The sequence below is a fragment of the Paralichthys olivaceus genome, chromosome 8 (genome assembly GCF_024713975.1).
Source record: "Paralichthys olivaceus isolate ysfri-2021 chromosome 8, ASM2471397v2, whole genome shotgun sequence".
Lineage (NCBI taxonomy): Eukaryota > Metazoa > Chordata > Actinopteri > Pleuronectiformes > Paralichthyidae > Paralichthys > Paralichthys olivaceus.
Genome location: NC_091100.1, coordinates 6,537,302 through 6,558,489, shown reverse-complemented (window position 1 = coordinate 6,558,489; position 21,188 = coordinate 6,537,302). Strand labels below are relative to the sequence as shown.

Genomic DNA, 21,188 nt, shown 5'->3' with positions numbered 1-21,188 from the left:
GCACTTCTTCTTTCTGCAGCTGCTAAAACTTTTTGAAACTTTTTCATCATCAGCACTTCCAATCAAAGACAACATTTCCCAGAGTGCACTGGAGCAGGGCTGTTCCATGGACTCTTACCGGGGTGTGGCTCACACACACACACAGCTGAGGGTTTTTCTCGCTGGAGTTTCTCCCTCCGTCCTTCTTCTCCTCCTCTCCTCCATCTCCACCGGGTCTCTCTGTGTGTGCTGCCCGAGCCTCCTCTCTCAGCTCCGCGGTAAGTTCCTCACCTCACCCGGGGGCATCGTCTGTAACTTGCGGGGAAAACGTTAGAGCAGCGTCGGCCAGGTGAGCGGGGACAGCCGGGGTCTCACCTGCGGTTTACCTGGGGACAGAGGAGGAAGTGGGACAGACAGGAGAGGAAGAAGACACAGCCGAGGACTCGATTAAAAGTGACGAGGAACCACTTTGACTTTCTACTAAAGTTTCTTTCTGTTAAAGTTTTTCTCTCTTCAACAGATCTTCTTCCTCATCTTCAATAAACCGTCAAGACTTTTCAAAATGGTGAGTCTGCTCCACTTCTCTTCATTTTTTAAAAAGCTTTTAACACAAAGAAAAGCGTCAAACTTCATTTTAAACCTTAAAGTAAAGTCACAATTCTCAAGTCGTCTGTGTAAAACTCCGTTATTTATGCTAATGTGTGACTCAGAGTGGTTTTCACATCTGGACACAGAGACAACGCCCACTTTATTCTCCATTATATAATGTTCTGATCAGATCTGACTGCAGCAGATGCAGACTTTATCTATTTGCTCTTGATAAACTTCAGACTTGTTTCCAAAGTCACTTTTCAGTGTTGAATCAGTGGCCACACATCTGTTGAAGATAAAACACACATTTCCTCACAGCCACTATGTACATGCAGCCGAGCAAGTCTCCTAACTGTCTCTCAGTGTGTTTGAACTAACAAGTTAGATTTGAACGAATAACACGTTCCAGTTTGTTCAGTGTGAATGGACGTGTGTTGCTATGTTTGCTATAAGACCAGTTTCAGTTATTGTAATGAGGCTGCTTGAAACGACAGTTTGAGGAGGAAACCCTGTTTTGAAGGAATAATTAGGTTTTGAGTAAAGGAGGAGTTTTAGTGTTAAGTTGTTTGGGGCTAATGATGTCAGCGTGTGTGTACTTTTGTGAGGACATTTTGGTCGATCCTCACCTTTTCAAGGGTCGAGGGTTATGGTTAGAATTAAGTTAAGGTCAGGGTTAGACATGTAGTTTTAATGGATGAGGTAAGTAGGTCAGTAAGGGGCTAGGGAATGCATTTTGCCAATGAGTGTCCTCACTAAGATGCTATGTAAAAGAAAGTGTGTGTGTGCGCGGTTTCATTTGGGGGAAGTTGGGAAGTTTGGTGTATGACTCACATGGGCTCTGTTCCATTCGAGTGGGTGTCTGCGTCTCTCCACCTCTCTGCCTGTTTCATAAACCCATTTCCACGTCTCGCCTGCAGTTTAAATCCACCCTCTCCTTCCTCTCTTAAAGGGGAAACAGCTCTTTTTTCCCCCCTGCTCGTCAGGGTGGAGTCGGTCCGCCACGGTGAAAATTGTGGTCATCTTCATGACAACAGTCAGACGTGAGGATGTCACAGCACACTGCTGCTGCAGACAGTTTTGCCTGAAGTTATAAACCAAACAAGTTCTAGCCGGATGTAGCGTATTCCTTTGTGGTACAGAGCTCCATTGTTCCAAAACTGTTCAAAACAAATTGGCGAGCACACAAATGCACTCGGTGATATTATTAAAAACACTGTAGTTTATTTTGAGTCAGCCCCGTCCTTAGCTGTTAACTTGCAGTCCAGCTGTTTGAGGAAGTTACTACTACTACTGTTTCAATTTTGTTGTACATAATACTCCTTATTGGCAAATACAAGTTAAACAAAAGTTAAAAACCATAATAATAGCAATAATCTTTATTTATGTAGAACTTTGTTAAAATGTTGCTTTACAAGAAACAATGGAACGTGAGCGACATGAACATGAGATGAAAAAGTACACAATGTACAAGCCGTGAACACAAACCAATGTAAATAAAAACAAACAAATAAATATAAAGTGCAGTTCACAGTAGTTATTGCAGTGTAAAATAAATATATATAGATTTCTGGGTCGTCAGTGTAATGAGGAAGTGTTGAGAGACGAACTAACACATTGACTCTGGGTTTTTTATACGATTCGATCTTTAATCTGTCGGTAATATCCACGAGCTCTACAGTATTGACCCTTAACAATAAAATTGATTTTATGACAATATGACAGGGGACTTCTGTTTATACTACATGACTACATGGATTGTGCACTGTCTCCTTGGTAACACAAATCCATAAACGTAGGAGGGGATTGATAAGACCTGTGTGGGGTCAGTGTCTCTGCTCTACAGTGACTTCCGTCTGTGTGCAACATACCTGCATCAGAAGCCGTCGACTGTGCCTCAGTCATGTGCCAACTCGCCCTGTACGACTCAACCTGTCAACCACAGGAGCTAAAGTGGTGTCATGCATTCCGATGGACCTTTGTCCAAATATCTCCCTCTTCGTCCACGTTGATTCGATTTTTGTTTACCTTGTGCTGATGAGTGTGTTTGTTAATAAACAAGAGCTTTTTCTTCCTGCGGAGAAACAGAGAGAGCCGGTTTGTTAACAGCAACTTGCTTTCTGGAATCGCCACGTTTTTCCAGGGTCGGAATCCAGCAGACATTCCCGTGGTTTTCCTCTCTAAACATCTCTACAGCAACCGCAATGTCACAGCATGAAACACTCAGTAAAATCCATTTCAAAGTTAATGTTCTTTCAGCCTTATCAGATTCTCACAGTTTAGTGTCACTCAGTTTGCTGCTCTGAAATATGTGATCTATATTCAGGGAAATGATTAGTCAAAAAAATCAATGACTCCATTCACACCAGGCTTTACAGTGCAGCTCATATCCAGATATCTGATAACATTTTTACCAGGTGTTAATATTTGACATCCTCCTCTCTTCTTCAGATTCTGGATCTGTTTCTTTGATTCATCATTTCATACTCTTTGTTGTAAAGCATTGTGTTACTTGTATTGAAAAGTGCTATACAACTAAAGTTATTATTGTGATTTGACATTTTGTGCTGATGTTGCAGACAAAGGCAACAATCATGAGGACACGACCAATAATGTTGTTTAAAGTTGATGTAATCTGTGTCTATAATGACACCACGTGTTCATATAATTGTCAAGTACTAGCATGATGTCATCCTAGAAGTTGTTTTCCCTTGAGAGGCCTTTGGGAATACAAAAAATTTCAGCTGCTTGTGACAAGACATATAACTTTGGAAAATATGTCTACATCTTCCGTGTTGCAGGCCGGCAGAGGAACCATAAAAGCCAGCGGAAACTTCAACGCCAGTGCGGATGCTGAGGTCCTGCACAAAGCCATGAAAGGGCTGGGTAAGATATTGCGTGTGTGTGTGTGTATACCGTGTATCTGCTGTCAGCAAAATGTTATCTGATATGCTGAAGCCACGTCAGTTAGTAGTATTCCTCCAACAGTCCAATGGGAGAGTGTTATTTGGGGAGTTCCTCTCTGAACAAAAGTGTAGTAATCCCTGGTGTCTGTGTGGAGCTCCACCCAGGCAGCGGTGACTCATAAACACATGAGCAGGGAGCAGAAACCGGAGACGCTTCACTGTGAGCAAACACTGTCCTGCAGAGAAGGCCGTGACTACGTGGATGAAACGCGCATGTCTCATGAGGATAGTTATAAACACTTACAGCTTGCCTTAGTAACCATGGTTCTTGTTGCCGTAGGGACTGATGAGGATGCCATCTTGCAGCTGTTGACGGCTCGCAGCAACGCCCAGAGGCAGCAGATCAAGACCACCTACAAAACTCTGTTTGGAAAGGTCCGAGCGCCCGATCACGTGACCACGCATCACAACATCACAGCTGCAGTTTGAAGGCCTCATAAAAACAGTATAATATATAATAGATAAAAGCAATAAGAAGCAGTAATTACAAATATAAAGAATAGGAACAATAAAAAGAAGACGACATTCCATAAAAATGATTCAGACAACGTGTCGTCCGACCACATTTAAACACATGATGTTTCTCCAGGTTCCAAACTGTCAAATCTTTCCCCTCTAAATCCCACTGGCTTCCGAAACCATCTCTCAGCATTGGTTACGTCTTTGCGTTCTTCCCACAAGCTTTTACCCAGCGTCTCTCTCTATGTGTGTGTTTATTCCAATCTGTGCACATGTTCAGCTTTAATTAGAAACTGTAACAAAAAGAAACTAATCACGCCACTAGAGGGCCACTTGGAGAGCGCATACCGCCGAAGCTAACGCCCTACATCGGCCATGTTAAAGAAAAAAAACAACAAAAAATTCTGGCATCTGCCTTGTTTTTCAGGACCTGCGCCAAAATTGAATTAATTCTTCCCTGTGTCATGACTCACCCTTCCACCAAGTACCAAGGAAATCGATTCAGTAGCTTTTCAGTGATCCTGCTGACAAATAGACAAACAAACCACAATAGAAAAATAATCTCGTCGGTGGAGGGAGAGAATAACAAAGAGAATCATAAACTCAACAGATGATTGTCGCATTTGTTTTCCTTCATTTATGAAAGTTACTGAAACTAAATTATCTTTAAGGAGTGAATATTCCACCACTGAGACCCACAGTTCTACTGTAGATTTGTAACCATCTGTATCTCTAAGATCTTTGTTTAACACACAACCACCTGAAACTAAAAACAGCACTAACCTGGTTTTACACAAACAAAGAAGTTTTTTACTGAAGGTTACATGAATTATTTCTTGGCCCGATTGAACGAGTCAGACATAGCGTGTTTAGAGGCAGATTTTGCTGACAGAGCGGTGCTAGCGATTTAATTTGCTTACCTCTGTTTGCACTCTGCTGCCAGATGTGTGAAGGGAATCTTGTGAGCTGACAGAGGAAGCTCCCGGAGACCCAGATGTCTCTAATGAGGAGAATAGAAATGACACCAGTCAAGACTCTATCATGTCACCCAGTTCTGAAGGTTGTCACAGGACGTATTTATAGAATATTCTTCAGGAACCAAAACTTATCGTGAGATGTGGGAATATTATGCTGTGTTTCAAAGTGGGACTAACCACTTTCTTCTGTAATACTGCTTTGAATGCTCGGACATCTCGGAAACATTCGAAAATATTAATTACAAAAAAAAACTTGAAGAAGTTCAAGAACCCTGCTTCTTCCTCACCGCCACACATCTGACCAACTCCTGCATAAAGTAATATGATTGTGGGATGGACAGTTTTGGAGAGCGACATGTCTCAAGAGTCTCACACGCTCGTCAAGCTCTTCACATTCACTGAGGCTTCTGAACCCTGTGGCCTCTCACTACATCACAGCCCCACATCGTCATGGTGAAGCCAATACATTCAGTGGAGTAAAAACTATCAAAAATACACGAGTTACCATAATAAATAATATAAGAAAACATCACACTCTCAGGATTCCTGCAGCACCAGAACTCATTAAAGAACATACTGTATCTTCACAACAGGATCTGGTCAGTGACCTGAAGGGGGAGCTGGGAGGCAACTTTGAGTCCCTGATCGTGGGTCTGATGTCCGCACCCCTCGCCTATGATGTGACATCGCTTCGCAACGCCATCAAGGTGGGTGCTGCGGCAGCTGCCAGATGTGGACAGAGACTTTAGCAGCTGGAGAGTGGATTTGTGAGGTCTGTGACATTTCCCCTCTTTGACCTCCAGGGGGCAGGAACGGACGAGAAGGTGCTGGTGGAGATTCTCGCCTCCAGAACAGCTCAGCAAGTGAAGGAGATCTCGGCTGCTTACAGACAGGGTAACACACACACACACACGTGAAATACAGGCGTGTTAATGTAGGAATCTCTTTCAAGTTTAAGACAACATGTGTGTCGTGGTGTGTCTCCCTCAGAGTATGATGACGACCTGGAGGAGGACGTATCTGGTGACACTTCAGGTCACTTCAAGAGACTTCTGGTTATTCTGCTGCAGGTAAATCTCTCCTCTCCTCTCGCTCTTCCTCTCGCTCTTCCTCTTCCTCTTCCTCTCCTCTAACATTTAGTTTTCCTCTCTCCTCAGTCAAACAGGCAGAAGGGGATCCAGCAGGGAGAGATTGAGAAGGATGCTCAGGTGAGTCGGCTGTTAGTTCCTGCTGCTCACCATCAATGGCATCTTTGTCTTTTTGTCTGAGGGTGTGAGTGTCACATGTGTAGCTTCGAGCAGGATGTCCAGTGTTTATTGTGTGTCGGAGGACATGGCAGATTGGATGAATGATGTTGTGGCACCCTCTAGTGGAAGGAGCACGTAAAAACTTAAAGTCTCTGTATACAAGGAATTAGTAAATTATGAAATGAAATAAATAGTAAATTGATTTTGAATGATGTGTATGATGTGTATTCTGTGTGGTCTTAGGCTCTCTTCAAGGCTGGAGAGCAGAAGTTTGGCACCGACGAGCAGTCGTTTGTCACCATCCTGGGGAACCGCAGCGCCGAACATCTAAGAAAAGGTGCGTGTGTGTTTTTATCAGAATTTCAAATCTTTTTGCTGAAAACATCAAATTAATAATCAGACAAACTTTGAACACGTGTGTTTCAGTGTTTGATGCCTACATGAAGCTGTCTGGATTCGAGATGGAGGAAACCATCCAGAGGGAAACATCTGGAGGTCTGAGAGACCTGCTCCTCGCCGTGGGTACGAAACGAGACCACACTGTCGACTGGTTCTGAAAAAAGGTTTCCTGTGGTGACAAAAAAATAGTTTAATTCTGACCTGTCGTTTGTATTTTTCCTCTGAAGTGAAGTGTGCCCGGAACGTTCCAACCTATTTTGCTGAGACTCTGTATTACGCCATGAAGGTAAGATGACAAACAACTGTGGAGGTTAAGAACGACACTGTCTGATGTCTAGACAAATGTATACATCCCTCTGTTTTTCCATATCATAATGATATTGGCTGTAATATTGGCTCCAGTGCAGAGGATAAAACCGAGAAAGTAAAATTTTCTTCATGCAAATTTAGCAGCTCTGTGAAAATTGCAGACAGTCATTAATAATAATAATAATAATAATAAATGGGCCATAAACAACTGATTTGATTAATTTTGAGAATCCAGGCCCAGAATTTTAGAGGATTTTTTAAAATTGTCACTTTTTTCACATTCAGTTCACACATCCCTGAATTATTTAATTATACAATTCGATGCATCCAGTTACAGATCATCAATTTCTAAACATTGTCCATAAATACAGATAATATTGTGCAGCATTGGCAGATTTTTTGCCTCCTCTAAGTGTTTTCTATGTTAAACTCAGCGGAGCACATACTGACCCAGCAGTCCCCTTAAAATCTGCTGCACCAAATTTCACACACTCATAATATCAGTCCCCTAAATATGTCTAATCAAGATCTTTGAATTTTTCGCTGGAAAAACTGTGAAAATGTTGAAAACGCCCAATTTCACAATGTTAAAGAAAGGGTTGGGCTTCTTCCCTGACCCAGACCACATTCTTCCAACAAAACTCAGTAATCTGTTCACTAATCTTTGTGTAATCTTGCTCAAAAACAAAATAACTAACAGACGGGGGTGAAAACATAACCTCCGTGGAGTAGGTAATTAGATTTACTGTTGAGTTTCGAGTCGGTCCTTGTTACTAACGTGATCCTGCTGTTAAACATGTGTGTGTGTGTGTTGCAGGGTGCTGGTACTGACGACAACACGCTGATCAGAGTGATGGTGACTCGTAGTGAGGTGGACTTGTTGGACATCAGGTCTGAGTTCAGGAGGTTGTTCGCCTGCTCTCTGCATTCAATGATCAAGGTATAATGATCAAGACATCACACACACGCCCAGAAACACACGTGTTCAGAACACTTAGGACTCCTTTTCTGACTTTTACTGCCTGTGTGTGTTTGTAACAGGGAGATACCGGCGGTGACTACCGTAAGGCCCTACTGTTGCTCTGCGGCGGAGATGACGCATAACCGCAGCAACGAGCAATAATAGGAACCAAACCTGAAGCGCCTCTTCTCTCCTCTTAACAACATTACTTTGTTCTGTGTGAGACTCGGCCTATCTTCAAACTATGATTCTAATTAAATGGTTCGTTAACATTTTGTTTATGTCACATTAAAGCAGCTTCTGGTCAGCTAATATTTCGCTATCATGTTTTATCACTTAGAATATCCTCAATTATCTGAATTAATTTGCACGTTTTAAGGCACAACCATTATGCAACAATAAACTTTTCATGTGATCAAGTCGAACTGTTTTATTTCTGTTCCTGCAGCCTGTGTTGTTTGTAATGGACATGCACTGGTCTCTCGTGGCCACCAGAGGGAGCTGTCTAGAGAGAAGCAGCTTCAACAGAGCTTAGCTGTGGTTTGAATTTAAAAACTTCTGAAAAACATCCAAACTATCATTTAAGATACTTTTACTTTTATCAAGTGTTTAGATTTTATGCTGCACTTCTACTCCAGTACATTTCAGAAAAAAATAGGCAGATTTAGATTTTAAACACAGATGATTCTATAATTATATTTGATAAACAGCATATTTAGGGGATTTATATTTATATTTATGTTACGAGTGTGTGCAATTTGGTGCAGATCAACACAAAAAAATCTGATGATTTTAAAAGTGGTTTCATGAGGAGACAGTTGGGCCTTGGCAGAGATATGTGCTCCTCTTAGTGCCTTTCTAGTTTTACTTTATGAGTATTTCTACTTCTACTTTTTATATTTCTACTTTTAAAGCAGTTATTACTCTTCTTCCACTCTTTGAAATCTTGTATTTAACACCTGGTATTTTTAAAACTTGACTAACTCTTCCCACATGTAAAGTTTATAGACACATGATTTTAAAATATCATATCTATAAACTGTGATTTGAATATATGGTATATTAATGTTTAACTAGATGCAGGATAATAAAACTCTCATGACGTGAGAATGTGAAAATCATAAACACTTAAAATGAACGTTTGATCACATTTTTCCACTACAATGAGGAAAATGAAAGGAATTTCACTGCTCACAGGCGTGAAAAACCATATTTAAATCTTCTAGAAGACCCTCGTGACTTGGCACCACCAGGAGATGAAGGCAGAAAAGTGTATTTTTGTTAACTTGGGTGAGATCCTCTAAATCTTCAAAGATCATAGATGGAACAGACGCCTCCATCACTGCTGGCAACATCACGTCTATGGAGTTCTCACCACTGCATGTTCTGCAGATGATCTACTCATGAAGAGGCCTCGGAAAAAGGTTCCGAGTGTCTCTGTCACCTGAGATTTTATTTCACCTGTGCAGATGATTGTTTAGAGAAACGTGACTTCATACCTGCAGAAGAGTTTTAAAACTTTTGTCAGTGAGAGGATTTTAAAGAAAGTGTGTGTGTGTGTGAGAGATTAAAGGAGCATGGAGGAGGTCACCTCAGGTCCTGCTACTCTACCCTCTGTTATTCTTTTCTCGGAGGCGGCTGCCGTTGATTGTTGCCACAGAAACGGGCAGCCAATAACAAGGTCTGAACAGCAGGGTGTGGGGGTCAGACCACCTCGAGCCACAGGAGGAACAATGGCGTCGACTCCTCCCCCTCGCTGACTTGCGTGTTTTTGGGTGTGGGCGTCTGTGGGTGGGCCTGTGTTGGCGGTCAGCTTTGTAGGTCACATCTGAAGCAGTCAGTGAAGCGTTGAGTTGTGTTCTGATGGGTTTTTCCACCGGGCTCCTCCTCTCGTTCATCACACTGGGCCCGGGAGAAGTTCAAGTTCAAGTTTGTTTTCCGGCGACAGCTCCTGTTACACACAACAAATTAAATGTTAAATGAAACTTTATGCTGCGTTATTTTCTCTGTAACTGTCTGAACCTGCAGCAAAACAGAAGCTGCTCAAACTTGTCAAACTCTGATGTGATGATCCTGCATGTAGCTGCCAGTGTTTTTACCCTGTCAAGCAGAAACAATTACTTGAATAATATATTAGTTAATTAACAGAACTTGAACCTCAAGCTACTTTAACAAATTATTTCTTCAACCAGAAGAGCCAAACTCCAGATTCTGGGGGTTCATTTCTTACGCAGATAGTGAACTGAATATCTTATTTGTATTTTGACACAAACTATAACGAGCTCTGGGCTGTGGGAATGAAAACGACCCTGCAGACCTGACACCTGATCAATAAATCAACAAAACGGTTAAATTACGAGAATAATTGTAAGTTGCAGCTCAACTTTCTTGACATTGTGTTACCACAACATCAACATTGATGTCACAGGAGGGTAGATTACAGCAGTGAGTCCCAGCTCAGGGGTCTGGGGCCCCTCTTTACTCAGTCACACAGAAAACCTGAAAGGTCACGAGATGATGAACAGAAGAGAAAAGATGAAAAAACAGACGCCTGCTGCACAAAGTTCCAGATTCTCACATGTGCAGTAAAACACAGGCTGGAAAACTACTGAAGCTTCCTCAGGGTCCATGAATTGATTCTTGTGAAAAGATCAGAAAACAGCCTCAACCTAACAACGTTAAAGAAAAACAAGAGTTCTGGATCTGACGAAATGTGATGAGTTCTTACTTAGCCCAAGTCTCATCCTTCCACTAAGTTCCAATAAATCTAAGGGGGTTGTAGAATACATACCTTCTTCCAAAGCTGAAGATCCTACACATTATTGTTCTTATAAAATAAATATTTAAGAGAACATTTCCTAAAATGCCTGTGTTGCCAATGCAAATTCCCAAATCTTATGTGTTCTTCTCCCCCCGATCACGTCCCTCCACCAAGTTTGGTGGAAATTGGTTTTTTAGTTTTTGTGTCATCCTTCTAACAGTTAAACAACCAAACAGACACAGGTGAAAAATTAATTCCTGGATCTGCTCCTTTGTCCGTATCCAGCACCAAAATGTAATGAGTTCTTTCTTGGCTCATGTTCTACACTTCCACCGAGTGACAGATCTAGATCAGATCCAGCTGCTGTAACATTAAAGTCTTGATCTTTCAGAGCTTCTAGGTGAAGAACATCCACAACCAAACAAAGCATTGGGCTCACAAACCTGTTTGCACCTGCTTGTTTAATCACTAAAACTCCTCCGCACACACGGGCCGATGTAGATCTGCACTTTTTTGGGAGATCGTGCTTTTACCTGCAAACCTCAAAGGGTTTAAAAAAAGGAGTTATTTTAATACTTTGAGCCGAGGAGTCACAGGCTGCTGCTTTCACAAGGGTTCCGTTTGTAAAGACACCACCTTCCTCTCCGAGGGAAAGGAACAAGACGAGGCACGCACCGAGATGTGAAAAGGACACACACACCTCAACATTACTCAGATGTGATCAGGCCACATGAGCCATCATTGTCTTCTGGTGTAAACTGGTTCTCAGACATCATGTACTGTGTGCATCTCACCCGCTGCTCCACCAGGACGTCACTGAACTGTTTGATAGAAACTGTTTTTAACTGCAACAGGGACATTTGAGAGTTAACGATAAATGGACAGTCTGTACTTACATTCTTTTAGTTTGTAGAGGGCAATGAGAAAAAAGACCCAAACACAGACAACGTGAGCCGATCAGTGAAGGAGAGACAGGTGAGCAGGTGGGTGAGGGAGGGAGGAAAGTCCGAGGACATCTGGTGGACGGGTGGAGGCAGGAGATCGAGTCAGAACAGCCAGAGTGAACAAGGCTGAGACTGGAAATCCGTCCGTCCATTATCTATACCGTTCATTCTGTCACCGGTAGCTGGGGCCTCTGTGTTGGCGACAGCTAACGGCCTCTTGTGAACACGATATCTTACGATCGAAGAACTGATCAGATCTGATGAGCAGATGTGTGAACTCTTTTTGATTTGAGAAAACACAAATGTTCACTTAGACTCACAGATCAGATTTGAGTGGTCAAAGGTCAAAGGTGTTTGGCCTCTTGAACATCTCAAGTCTGTCTTTGGGGAATTTCTTCAACTTTTGACCGGTTGGACCTAAAGGTGGACTGTTTAGATTTCAGTGGTCGAAGGTCAAAGGTCACGGTGACCTCATATGAATCTGGAAAACAATGCATGTAGACTGAAACTGCACTGGTTGGTGGAGGCATAGTGTCGAGTTCTCCATCTGCCTCTGTTAAAACGAGGAAATGATGAATCTGATTATTTTGTGCAGACTAACCTTGATTATTTGTCTATTCTGTAAATACTATAAATCCCTGTTTGGCTCTCTCTGTGTGGAGTCCTCCCACAGTCCACAGTCAAACATACAGATTGGAATCAGGTTAATTGGAACTGAATGGTTCGCCTACTGTCGGCTGGTATTAGCTCCAGCACCCACACATGACCCACAAATGAAAGGCAGTATGGATGGTGGATGGATGGATACTGGATCTATTTTTCTTTGAATTGATGTCTAAGCATGAGTTCAGCTTTTATAACACCCTCACTTGCAGTATGATAATGATTATAATCAGTACAACACACAAAGACCAGTGACGTGTGATCTTTATCTGCCATGAATCACTGTGCATACCTGTGTGGGTGAATGACTGTGGTGGTAAATAATATCCAATGAAATATCAGAGCACAGCATTGCAGAGCTGCCTGCCAGCAAATTTTACAAAAGACTGTAATGATAGAGCCACACACACACACGCACGCACACACACACACACACACACACACACACACACACACATACACACACACACCCTACTATCATGAGCAAACATGTTACTATATTGGTACATTCCAGCATTTGTTCATTTGTGTGTTTTATCAGACCTGATGATCTGTCACTCTTTCAGTGTGTGATTGGGTGTATTACAGGAAGGACGCCACCCACTGACCACTCCCATTTCCACATTAAACGCTCACGGTGGCTTGTGTTGTGTTTCCTTGTTACCTCCGACAAGGAAGTTCTGTTTTCACCTGTTTGTTTGAGATTTTATATTCATGTAAGTGAATCATTGTGCATGTGAGTGGTTTATATATACGTTTGAGAGATGAACTGAACGGGTGTGATTTTTTTTTCCATGTCAACAGATTCAAAGGTCTTTTAAACCATTGACACAATCATCAGACTCAAGTTCACAACTTTTCAAAATAAAAGCTCAGTATAGAGCATTGCAGCAACAAAACAAAACTTTATACTTCGTTGACAAATTTCTAAAGAGGAAGGGATTCTGTGAATGTTGTTGCCATGACGATCAGCACTACTCAATCAGATTATCCAAATGATCTGACGAGCAAGATATTATTGGCCGCAGGCTGCCAGTTGTCGACCACTGATGTTTTTTATCTGAGGACTTAGATGAAGGTTGAACTCAGACAACAGACTAAGGGGGAACAGCCCCACCCCCACTGACTGCTGCAGGGCACTCAATTTGTATTAATACTGAACGTATTGCGTGTCCAATAAAAGACACGCCTGACAGGAAGTCGATGAACGGCTCACGTATTCAAGATAAAAACTGACGTTTGTGGAATTAGAAGGTAGATTTTGGTGCGTATGCAGATAAAGGGGCGTATCAAGGATTTTTCTTTTTCAATTGCACCCAAATTGTTCAGTTGCTGTTCCGACTTGAGGCGGAGTTAGTGTAAATGTTTCCCTTCTGGAACTCATTTTCCAGATTATTCCTTCACCACATTAACACACAATAAGCATCAGCTGAAAACTGCACTGTTTGCAGAGCGGTGGAGTTTAAAGCCAAATGAGAATCTGATTTCCAGCCCTGCAGTCCTTCCACTCTCCATCCAAACTAATCCTCCAGTAGTCGTCCTGACAGTGGCTCTTCTTTTGATCCAAACCTGCTGGAGGCAAGAGATTAAAAAAAAGAACCACACGTGATGAGTCACGGTGCAGGGGAGGTGTTTGATCCTCGCAGGGCAGAACTTTGGATGCTATCCTCATTTCCTTCTTCACCTTTGACCTTTAAGTAACTGCTTCCTCCCTGAGTGTGTGGCGGTGCCGGAATGTGTCCTTGAGCTCTGGAGAAGGAGTCAGTAAAACAATATGTCCACAAAAAAATCCCCTTTGTGCCATCAAAGAGAGCAGACTTCCTTTAAAAGATGGATCAGTCTCCGGTTGGCTTTTTAAGTGTCAGTGTGACGGGACAAAGAGCAGCGGGTCAGAGGTGACGAAACAGGAAAACATAAAAATCCACATCTGGGGTTGCACTTGTTCGGGGATTACATTCACGCACATACACACACACACACACACACACATGCACACACATGCACACACAGCTGGACTGTAGCAGCCTTTACCTCAACTTTTGCTGTATAGAAATGTCTCTTATTGCAGCTGCTGCTGTCACTGAGAAAGTAATTAGAGGCTGCTGCAGGAAACTGGAGGAACAAGGCTGATATGTGGACATTATGTACATTATGCTTTAACCTGAGGACATGTCAACAGCGTGGGAGGCCACAGCCGTGTAATCTACACATGATTTCAATCTGCCATCAGGAGACGGACTTCATGGAACAGGGTCTGACATGATTTGGATTTTCTGTAAACTGTTTAGTCTACTAAACTTCTCCAACGTATCCAAGTCTTGTTTTCCCGGAACGAGAAAAAAGAAAGTGACAAATGATCTAATGATGTAACCTCAGTCCATATAGAATAAAACAGACGTCTGGAACATACCGTACACTAGAACAGAAACATTCCTGTGGTTCATTCTTTCTTTATGTAACTGATGAAGATGAAGCTGTCCAAATAAGGTTCTCAAGTTCTAAAGTGGATATCGTCCAATGTTTCCATTATTTTTAAGCACAATCTTTTATCTTCTTAAACATTTCTTACTCCGCAGCTCAGCAGGGAAACACTGTCTGTGGAACCATCCACTTTATTTGGATTCGTTTAACAGATAAAGTTTTAAAATCACTGTTATTACAGCAAACCCATCACTCATTTAGGCCCCGGTCGGATTATGGGTTCAACACAAACTTTAAACATTGTAAAATCAATTCAGAGAAGTAAGCAGTTGCATCTCGAAAGTACTTATGCTCCCTTTAAACATTTATATCTCATTAAAAAGCCTTCAAGTTAACAGTTTGGGCTTGAAACATTTTACTACTTTTTCAAATGGTATTTTTTTAAGGTGTGTTAAAACAGTGCGAGTCCTGAGGAGGAGAAAATCTCACTTTGCTTTTTGGACTCACAGACGTGCAGGTTTGCTCCAGGATAAAACTGAAAAAGAAGAATTTTGACAAAACCTTTTTCTTTTGTTATCTTTAGAAAACAAACATTTTTATGGCTCAATAAGAGAAAAAACAACGATTTTTTTTTTTAGTGTATATTTTCACATTGACAATCCAGATGCATGTTCACACAGCCATGAAAAGTCACATGTCACATATTGTTCAAAGCCACAAAAATAGAAGATATTTATTTGTTGTATATAAATACAGTGGTGTTTTTATGATATCAGCGGCTGATTGATAAATATGACCAGAGGTAGAAGAAAGTACCACTCGACTACAATCATCAATCTTCAGTTATGCGTCATAATACATAGTTTCTTTACTCCAATAAAAAAATACCACACTGTAAAAAAATACTCTATTACAAGTACAAAGAAGTTCACTGTGTACAAAGCAGATATTACATCATGTGATCCAACATTCAAAAGTTTGACAATATCGTTATCGACACCATAAACAAATCAACCATGAAGTTAGTGTCAGTGAAGATGTTCATCAAGAAGTTCATATTTGAAAGATGTGTGAAGCCGTGATGTGACTGTCAGGACTGATATTACAGAATACATTCAAAAAGATCCTCACAGATTAATCCAAATCCAGATTATGGAAAATTCATTCTGTGTCTGGTTCTTTCAGTTTTTCTGTGTGTGTGTGTGTTTTGATATTTTTTAAATAAAAAAAATTCATGAAATGACTGAGGTAAAAGTACAGAGGATTTATGAGTATCAAAAGTACAAGTACTTTATGTATTTGGTGTTGGGAGGTCTAATCTGAAAATGCATCATATTGAATAATCTCATTACATGTTAGATTTGAATCTGAGCTGTCAGACACTGCAGCTGAGCAGTATAAAGTAGTGTAACGCTGAAACACTCAAGTAACGTGGGTCTGCAAGTTCCCTTGATCTCACAGTACCTGAGTAACTAAGCCTACTACATGTACTGGTACAATGAGACTTTAAGCTCAGCTAACAGTCGTCACTCTGCACCATGGAGAAGAGGAAGGAGCACACACTGGCCCACGAGCTGTTGCAGTACTCCTCAGCCGCCTTCCGGTGCCTGGTGCAGTTTTGTCCGGTGGAGGTGGAGGTGGTGGTGGTGGAGGTGGTGCGGGGCCGACGTGTGGTGGTGGTCTGCGGGTGTCCTCCCTGAGAGGATGCCACCGAGCTGGAGCGGTCCAGCTTGAAGTGCGCCTCCTGGGGCGCACGCTTGCACATGCCGGCCTTTACCAGTGCGCGCTGGTCGATGCACACTTTCCCCTGCAGCCTCTTGAAAGCGCGGGCCACCTGCTTCCAGAAGCCCTTGGGGTCGGAGTGGTACCCCGGGCAGCTCTGAGGTTTACCGTTGTATTTACACTCCATGGCGGTGGGGCCGCCTGTGACGCGCGCCTCCGGGTTCTCACATTTCACCGACAGCCTTACCGCCTGTCCCAGGTCCCTCGCCCCCCACGTGCACTGCATCTTGTTCTTGAGCGTGAACTTCCCGCGGCCGCTCGCTGCCCCCTTGTGCGCACCGGAGCACAGAGAGACCTGGTGCCCGAGGAAGGCCAACAGCATCCAGGGAGCGAGAGTCGTCAGCAACATCATGTCGTCTTTTATAAGGTTGATAAGTAAAACACCTGAAAAGACACAGGGTGGGGAAAATATTCAAGTTGTAGAGTCCCAAATGAGTTGTAGGTTTATTTATCCAAACCTTTACGCACATAAAAAGGTGTATTTCAAAGAGCTATAAATGAAAACTCTGCAGAGAAACATAACGAGGTTATATTGCAATACACTCTACAAACTGAAAAGTCACATATACTGAGTCCAACTCACCGTGAATGGCAAGTGTTTCCGTGCGTAAAGCCTCCTCCTGTGGCTCCTGTTGTCCCGCACATGGCTTTCATACAACAGAGATGCTGCGGCACGCCCACCATTCCCGCCCCAGAACACACACACACACACACACACACACACACACACACACACACACACACACACTTCCTCTCAGATCCATTGAGAAAAATCTTGGCAGTGGAAGGAGCGCGTGTTTTGTTCTGTCCTGACCTGACTTGTTCAAACTGAACTCCGCCTTCATCAGCAGCTCGACTGCGGATCAAAGAGACAAGAAACTACAACTGATGGATTTGTGTGTGTGTGTGTGTGTGTGTGTGTGTGTTCGAGAGAGAGAGAGTTTATTTTAAAGACCTTTAACAAGACAGATAACCACATTATAACCCAAGCTCACAGCACCACACACACACACACACACACACACACACACACACACACACACACATACACACACACACACACACACACGCCACTTCTCAGCCATGAGGAGATCAACTCCACATTCATTTTCATTGTGTTTCACACATATCTAAATAGATACAGAATAGAATAACAATTTAATAAAACAGTTTTATTTAACAAGACTGAAAACAATCAAATGAATCTCGTCCTGACATTAACCCAGGATATTAAACTAGAGAGCACAAGTGAGTACAAGTCTTCATCTTTCAAATCCTGAAACTTTCTTGAGTCTCTGATTGTTTTGGTTGATTTTTGGTGACTTTCTATCTATTTATTTTTGTCTTTGTTCGGTAAACTATCGTCACCACCTATGATATCATTTTTACAGCGTAAACTCAGGTATAAGTTTGTTTTTGGCCATTTAAGAATTAATAAAGCTGCCAGAAACAAAATGACACAATTAAATTCACGGATAAAAATGTACAGTTTAAGTTTTGCTACACGGAAACTTGTGTAAAGTGAATTTTTCTCAACTCACTTTTGTGTCTTTTCATTGCAGTGTCATTTTAACTAAGTGAGTTGGTGACAAGAGTTACCCTCTCATGAATCCACCCGAACCTGTCGTCACGTTTCACTCCTGCAACTAAGACATAATGATAAAGCAGGAACCATATTAGGCCCAAATGGTCACAAGTTGTTGAGTCAATTTGTCGGAAATGTACAAGAAAGACTTGACCATTGGAAGTAGTAGAGGATTTACACAGCTTCTGTGTGTGTGTGTGTGTGTGTGTGTGTGTGTGTGTGTGTGTGTGTGTGTGTGTGTTGGGGACAAAAGTTAAACCCCACCTGATAAATCATTACATTTTATGGTATTTATTTAAGGCTAAGTCCATCGATTGAATATAAGACAATGGAATTTGTAATGGGCAACAAAAATCTCTGTGTGTGACAGAGACAGGGAAGGGTAGAGAGAAAGGGAAGCATACTTTTTTACTGGTTGGTTCCTCTCTAATCAGCAGCACCACCCTGTGGTTTGAGGTAAGCTGGTCTTTTGTTACAGACTAATTTTTAGCTAGTTTTCTAAAAAAATAGCTGAAAATTATTAACATGTATGTTATAGCTCAGTGTACATGGGTTTCTGGAGCTGTCACAGAAATATAAGAAAGTCAGTGGCTGGTTCCAATAAATGCATTTTACATCTTCTCATGCAAAAGTACTGGAGAGTTGAGACGTCAGCTCCAGAAAGTGACTCTTCTACTCATACATATAATCATTCCCCGTCTATTTTATTTCCTCTTAAGTAGATTTGATGCTTTGAAATAAAAGTTTTCCTACATTTCTGACTTTTGAAACCAATGAAAATATGAAATCCAGAGTGGCTTTAGCATGTTATCAAACCAAAATATTTTGCATGACTTTTTGTTGCATCTTTGGAGACGTTCAGCTCACCAATCAAACTTGTAATTGTAATTTTCTGAATCTTAATATTTGGCTGCATGAGTCTGTCCCATCACATCAGGGATTAAACAATTAAAGAAGTGGCTGCATAGTGAGTAAAAGTGATTTGTCTCTTCCTTCCTCAGTGTGTGTGTGTGTGTGAGTGTGTGTGAGTGTTAACAACACCAGAGCTGCAGCCACTCTCTGGCCTCCACCTGCACACAGACCCCCGTCTGTTCCTGCACACAGTGGCTCTTAAGACTGGACTCGTCAGCTCACACAAAGAAGTGTTTAGCTCTGCTCAGGCGCCTCCTGCGATCGAGCTGTATTATCTTAACTGCCGTCTGTGTCTGCATGTTAACAGCAGGCGTGTTGTTACAGCCGCCGATGAAACAGAAACAAGGACTTCTTTGAATGAGCAAGTGTGGAGGGAAACAAATTGCAGGAAGAAACCCAAACAAACGACACAGGAGAAGAAGAAGGAGAAGTCACCACTTCGACTTTATTCTCTTTATCTTCACATTTTGTTTCCTGGAGTAATAAATGTTGTCGAAACATCTGAGTGTGCGATAAAAAGAGGGAACTTTACATCATATACAAACAGAATCACACGCCTGCAGTATTTTCCCTTAGCCTTGCTGTGAGTGTTTTACAGATCTAAGCAGTCATCTGTTAACCTTGTTAACCGTGCACAGGTGCAGGTTGGGTGATGTGAGCTCAGCCTGTGAGATGCTGCGTGCGGAGTATGGGGAGTGGGACCTCACAAGGCCATGAGATGACGAGGCTCCCGTTCAGATCCTGGAGTGGTCAAATGTAGACGAGAGGAGTTCTGACCGGATCTGACGCTGATGAATCCAACCTGGAGCAACAACAGATTGAGGATTTGTAAAAATTAATTTAAGATAAATACAGTTTGGGTTGTTTTCTGGCTTTATAGATTTTCATCCATGCACCAAAACCACCTCTCTTGTCTTTCTCAACCTTTTTTAATCTGACTGTCTTTCCTCTTGTCATTCATTGTTTTTCTGTCACTCACCTTTGTCTGCAGAATCATCTCAGTTCTGGAACCAGCTGATGAAGTAGCTGCACACGCCGTGGAAGCTCTTCCAGCAGTACTCTGTAGCTATGCGGGAGGCCTTGGAGTCGGTCTGCTCTGTGGGACGAGTAGTGGTCTTCGCAGGCTTGGGGGTAGCTTTCTTGGTCTGGGGGGCCTTGCCTGGCTGGGGCTTGCCGGGCTGCTGGGGCTGGGGCTTGACAGGCTTAGGAGTGGCGACGGGCTTGACCTGAGCGGGCACCACCACTTTGCGCTGCTCCTGCACGGGCTTGGAGGGCTTGGGGGTGCTGGGCTTGGGGGTGCTGGGCTTGGGCCAGGAGCTCATGAAGGTCATCTGGGCCTCGTCGGGGTATTTCTTGCACATCTGTGGGCGGTAGACTTTGGGTCCCTGGCAGGCGTGGCTCAGCTTCCTCATCTCCCACATCAACTGGGTGAAGTAGTGGCGAGGGTTGAGGTTGTAGGCACGGCACAGGTTGGGTTTCCCCTGGAAGTCGCAGTAGTAGGAGCGTGCCGGGGTCTGGCCCTGGCTGGGACCTTTGCAAGTGACACGCAGGCGAGTATAGTCCCCAGCTCCAGACACCACCATGGTACAGGAGTCCTTGGTCTTGGTGGTGAATCTAATAGGCTCATCCCAGATGCTTCGCTGCTGCTGCTGCTGCTGCTGCTGTTGCTGCTGCGGTTGCTGTTGCTGCTGCTGCTGCTGCTGCTGCTGTGGCTGCTGCGGCTGAGGCTTGCTGTCATTGCTGACGTTGTTGGTCTGAGCATATGACAAACAAACAGTCGCTGCAAGAACCAGCAGCAACAGTCTCATCCTGGCTCTCATGGTGCTGTTAGGTGTGTCGGTGATGAATGAATGGACGAGGGTATGGGTGGATGTCTCCGCACAGAAGCTGAGAGGAAGTGTGCAAGGGAAGGAGGCATCGGAGTGTGACTTTATAAGGCCTTAGCTCACAAAGAAGGTATTCTTCAGGTGAGCTGAGGGGCCGAGACTCCTCCTTCAGTGCTGACCCCCTCCTCGCACACACACAGAGCGACTACATGTGGCTTGTGTGGTACGTTCAAAACTTAAAAAGTGATGGATGGAAGAGAGGGGGGGGGGGGTGAACATAAACTGGGGGGGAAGAGGGTCAGCGGGTCTGTGGGACCTGGAGGGGTGGAGGGCGGGGGGGGTAACAAGCCTGAAGGAGGTTACACACATAAAGCCTGCCCAGTCTTTTTTTTATTAAAAAAAGACTGGG

General features: G+C 43.0%; 3 protein-coding genes and 1 long non-coding RNA gene across 4 annotated transcripts; 1 reads left to right on the top strand and 3 right to left on the bottom strand.

The window, feature by feature from the left end:
• Positions 1–152: 152 nt before the first annotated feature.
• LOC138411287 (uncharacterized) lies at positions 153–1,669 on the bottom strand. The gene is made up of 2 exons (XR_011243938.1): positions 1,402–1,669; positions 153–365 (listed from the first exon to the last, which is right to left on the bottom strand). It is a non-coding gene; the product is annotated as an uncharacterized lncRNA (long non-coding RNA).
• On the top strand, positions 158–8,304 carry anxa5b (annexin A5b). Its single transcript, XM_020101360.2, has 13 exons — positions 158–257; positions 500–544; positions 3,369–3,453; positions 3,814–3,908; positions 5,563–5,676; positions 5,773–5,863; positions 5,960–6,039; positions 6,127–6,177; positions 6,460–6,553; positions 6,643–6,738; positions 6,843–6,901; positions 7,742–7,864; positions 7,966–8,304. Exons 2-13 carry the CDS (start codon positions 542–544, stop codon positions 8,026–8,028), a joined length of 954 nt encoding a protein of 317 aa, XP_019956919.1. The 5' UTR covers positions 158–257; positions 500–541; the 3' UTR covers positions 8,029–8,304.
• Positions 8,305–15,378: 7,074 nt separating this feature from the next.
• LOC109638292 (fibroblast growth factor-binding protein 1-like) lies at positions 15,379–17,180 on the bottom strand. The gene is made up of 2 exons (XM_020101197.2): positions 17,040–17,180; positions 15,379–16,840 (listed from the first exon to the last, which is right to left on the bottom strand). Exon 2 carries the CDS (start codon positions 16,806–16,808, stop codon positions 16,191–16,193), a length of 618 nt encoding a protein of 205 aa, XP_019956756.1. The 5' UTR covers positions 16,809–16,840; positions 17,040–17,180; the 3' UTR covers positions 15,379–16,190.
• Positions 17,181–19,616: 2,436 nt separating this feature from the next.
• On the bottom strand, positions 19,617–20,874 carry fgfbp2b (fibroblast growth factor binding protein 2b). Its single transcript, XM_020101202.2, has 2 exons — positions 19,933–20,874; positions 19,617–19,755 (listed from the first exon to the last, which is right to left on the bottom strand). Exon 1 carries the CDS (start codon positions 20,771–20,773, stop codon positions 19,952–19,954), a length of 822 nt encoding a protein of 273 aa, XP_019956761.2. The 5' UTR covers positions 20,774–20,874; the 3' UTR covers positions 19,617–19,755; positions 19,933–19,951.
• Positions 20,875–21,188: the final 314 nt, after the last annotated feature.

Excerpts from the sequence above, each read along its gene's own strand:
- LOC109638292 (XM_020101197.2), bottom strand. The coding sequence starts at position 16,808 with ATGATGTTGCTGACGACTCTCGCTCCCTGGATGCTGTTGGCCTTCCTC.
- anxa5b (XM_020101360.2), top strand. Across the intron at positions 3,454-3,813 it reads CAAAGCCATGAAAGGGCTGG|GGACTGATGAGGATGCCATC; the intron begins GTAAGATATTGC and ends TTGTTGCCGTAG. Across the intron at positions 6,554-6,642 it reads CGCCGAACATCTAAGAAAAG|TGTTTGATGCCTACATGAAG; the intron begins GTGCGTGTGTGT and ends CGTGTGTTTCAG.
- fgfbp2b (XM_020101202.2), bottom strand. The coding sequence starts at position 20,773 with ATGAGAGCCAGGATGAGACTGTTGCTGCTGGTTCTTGCAGCGACTGTT.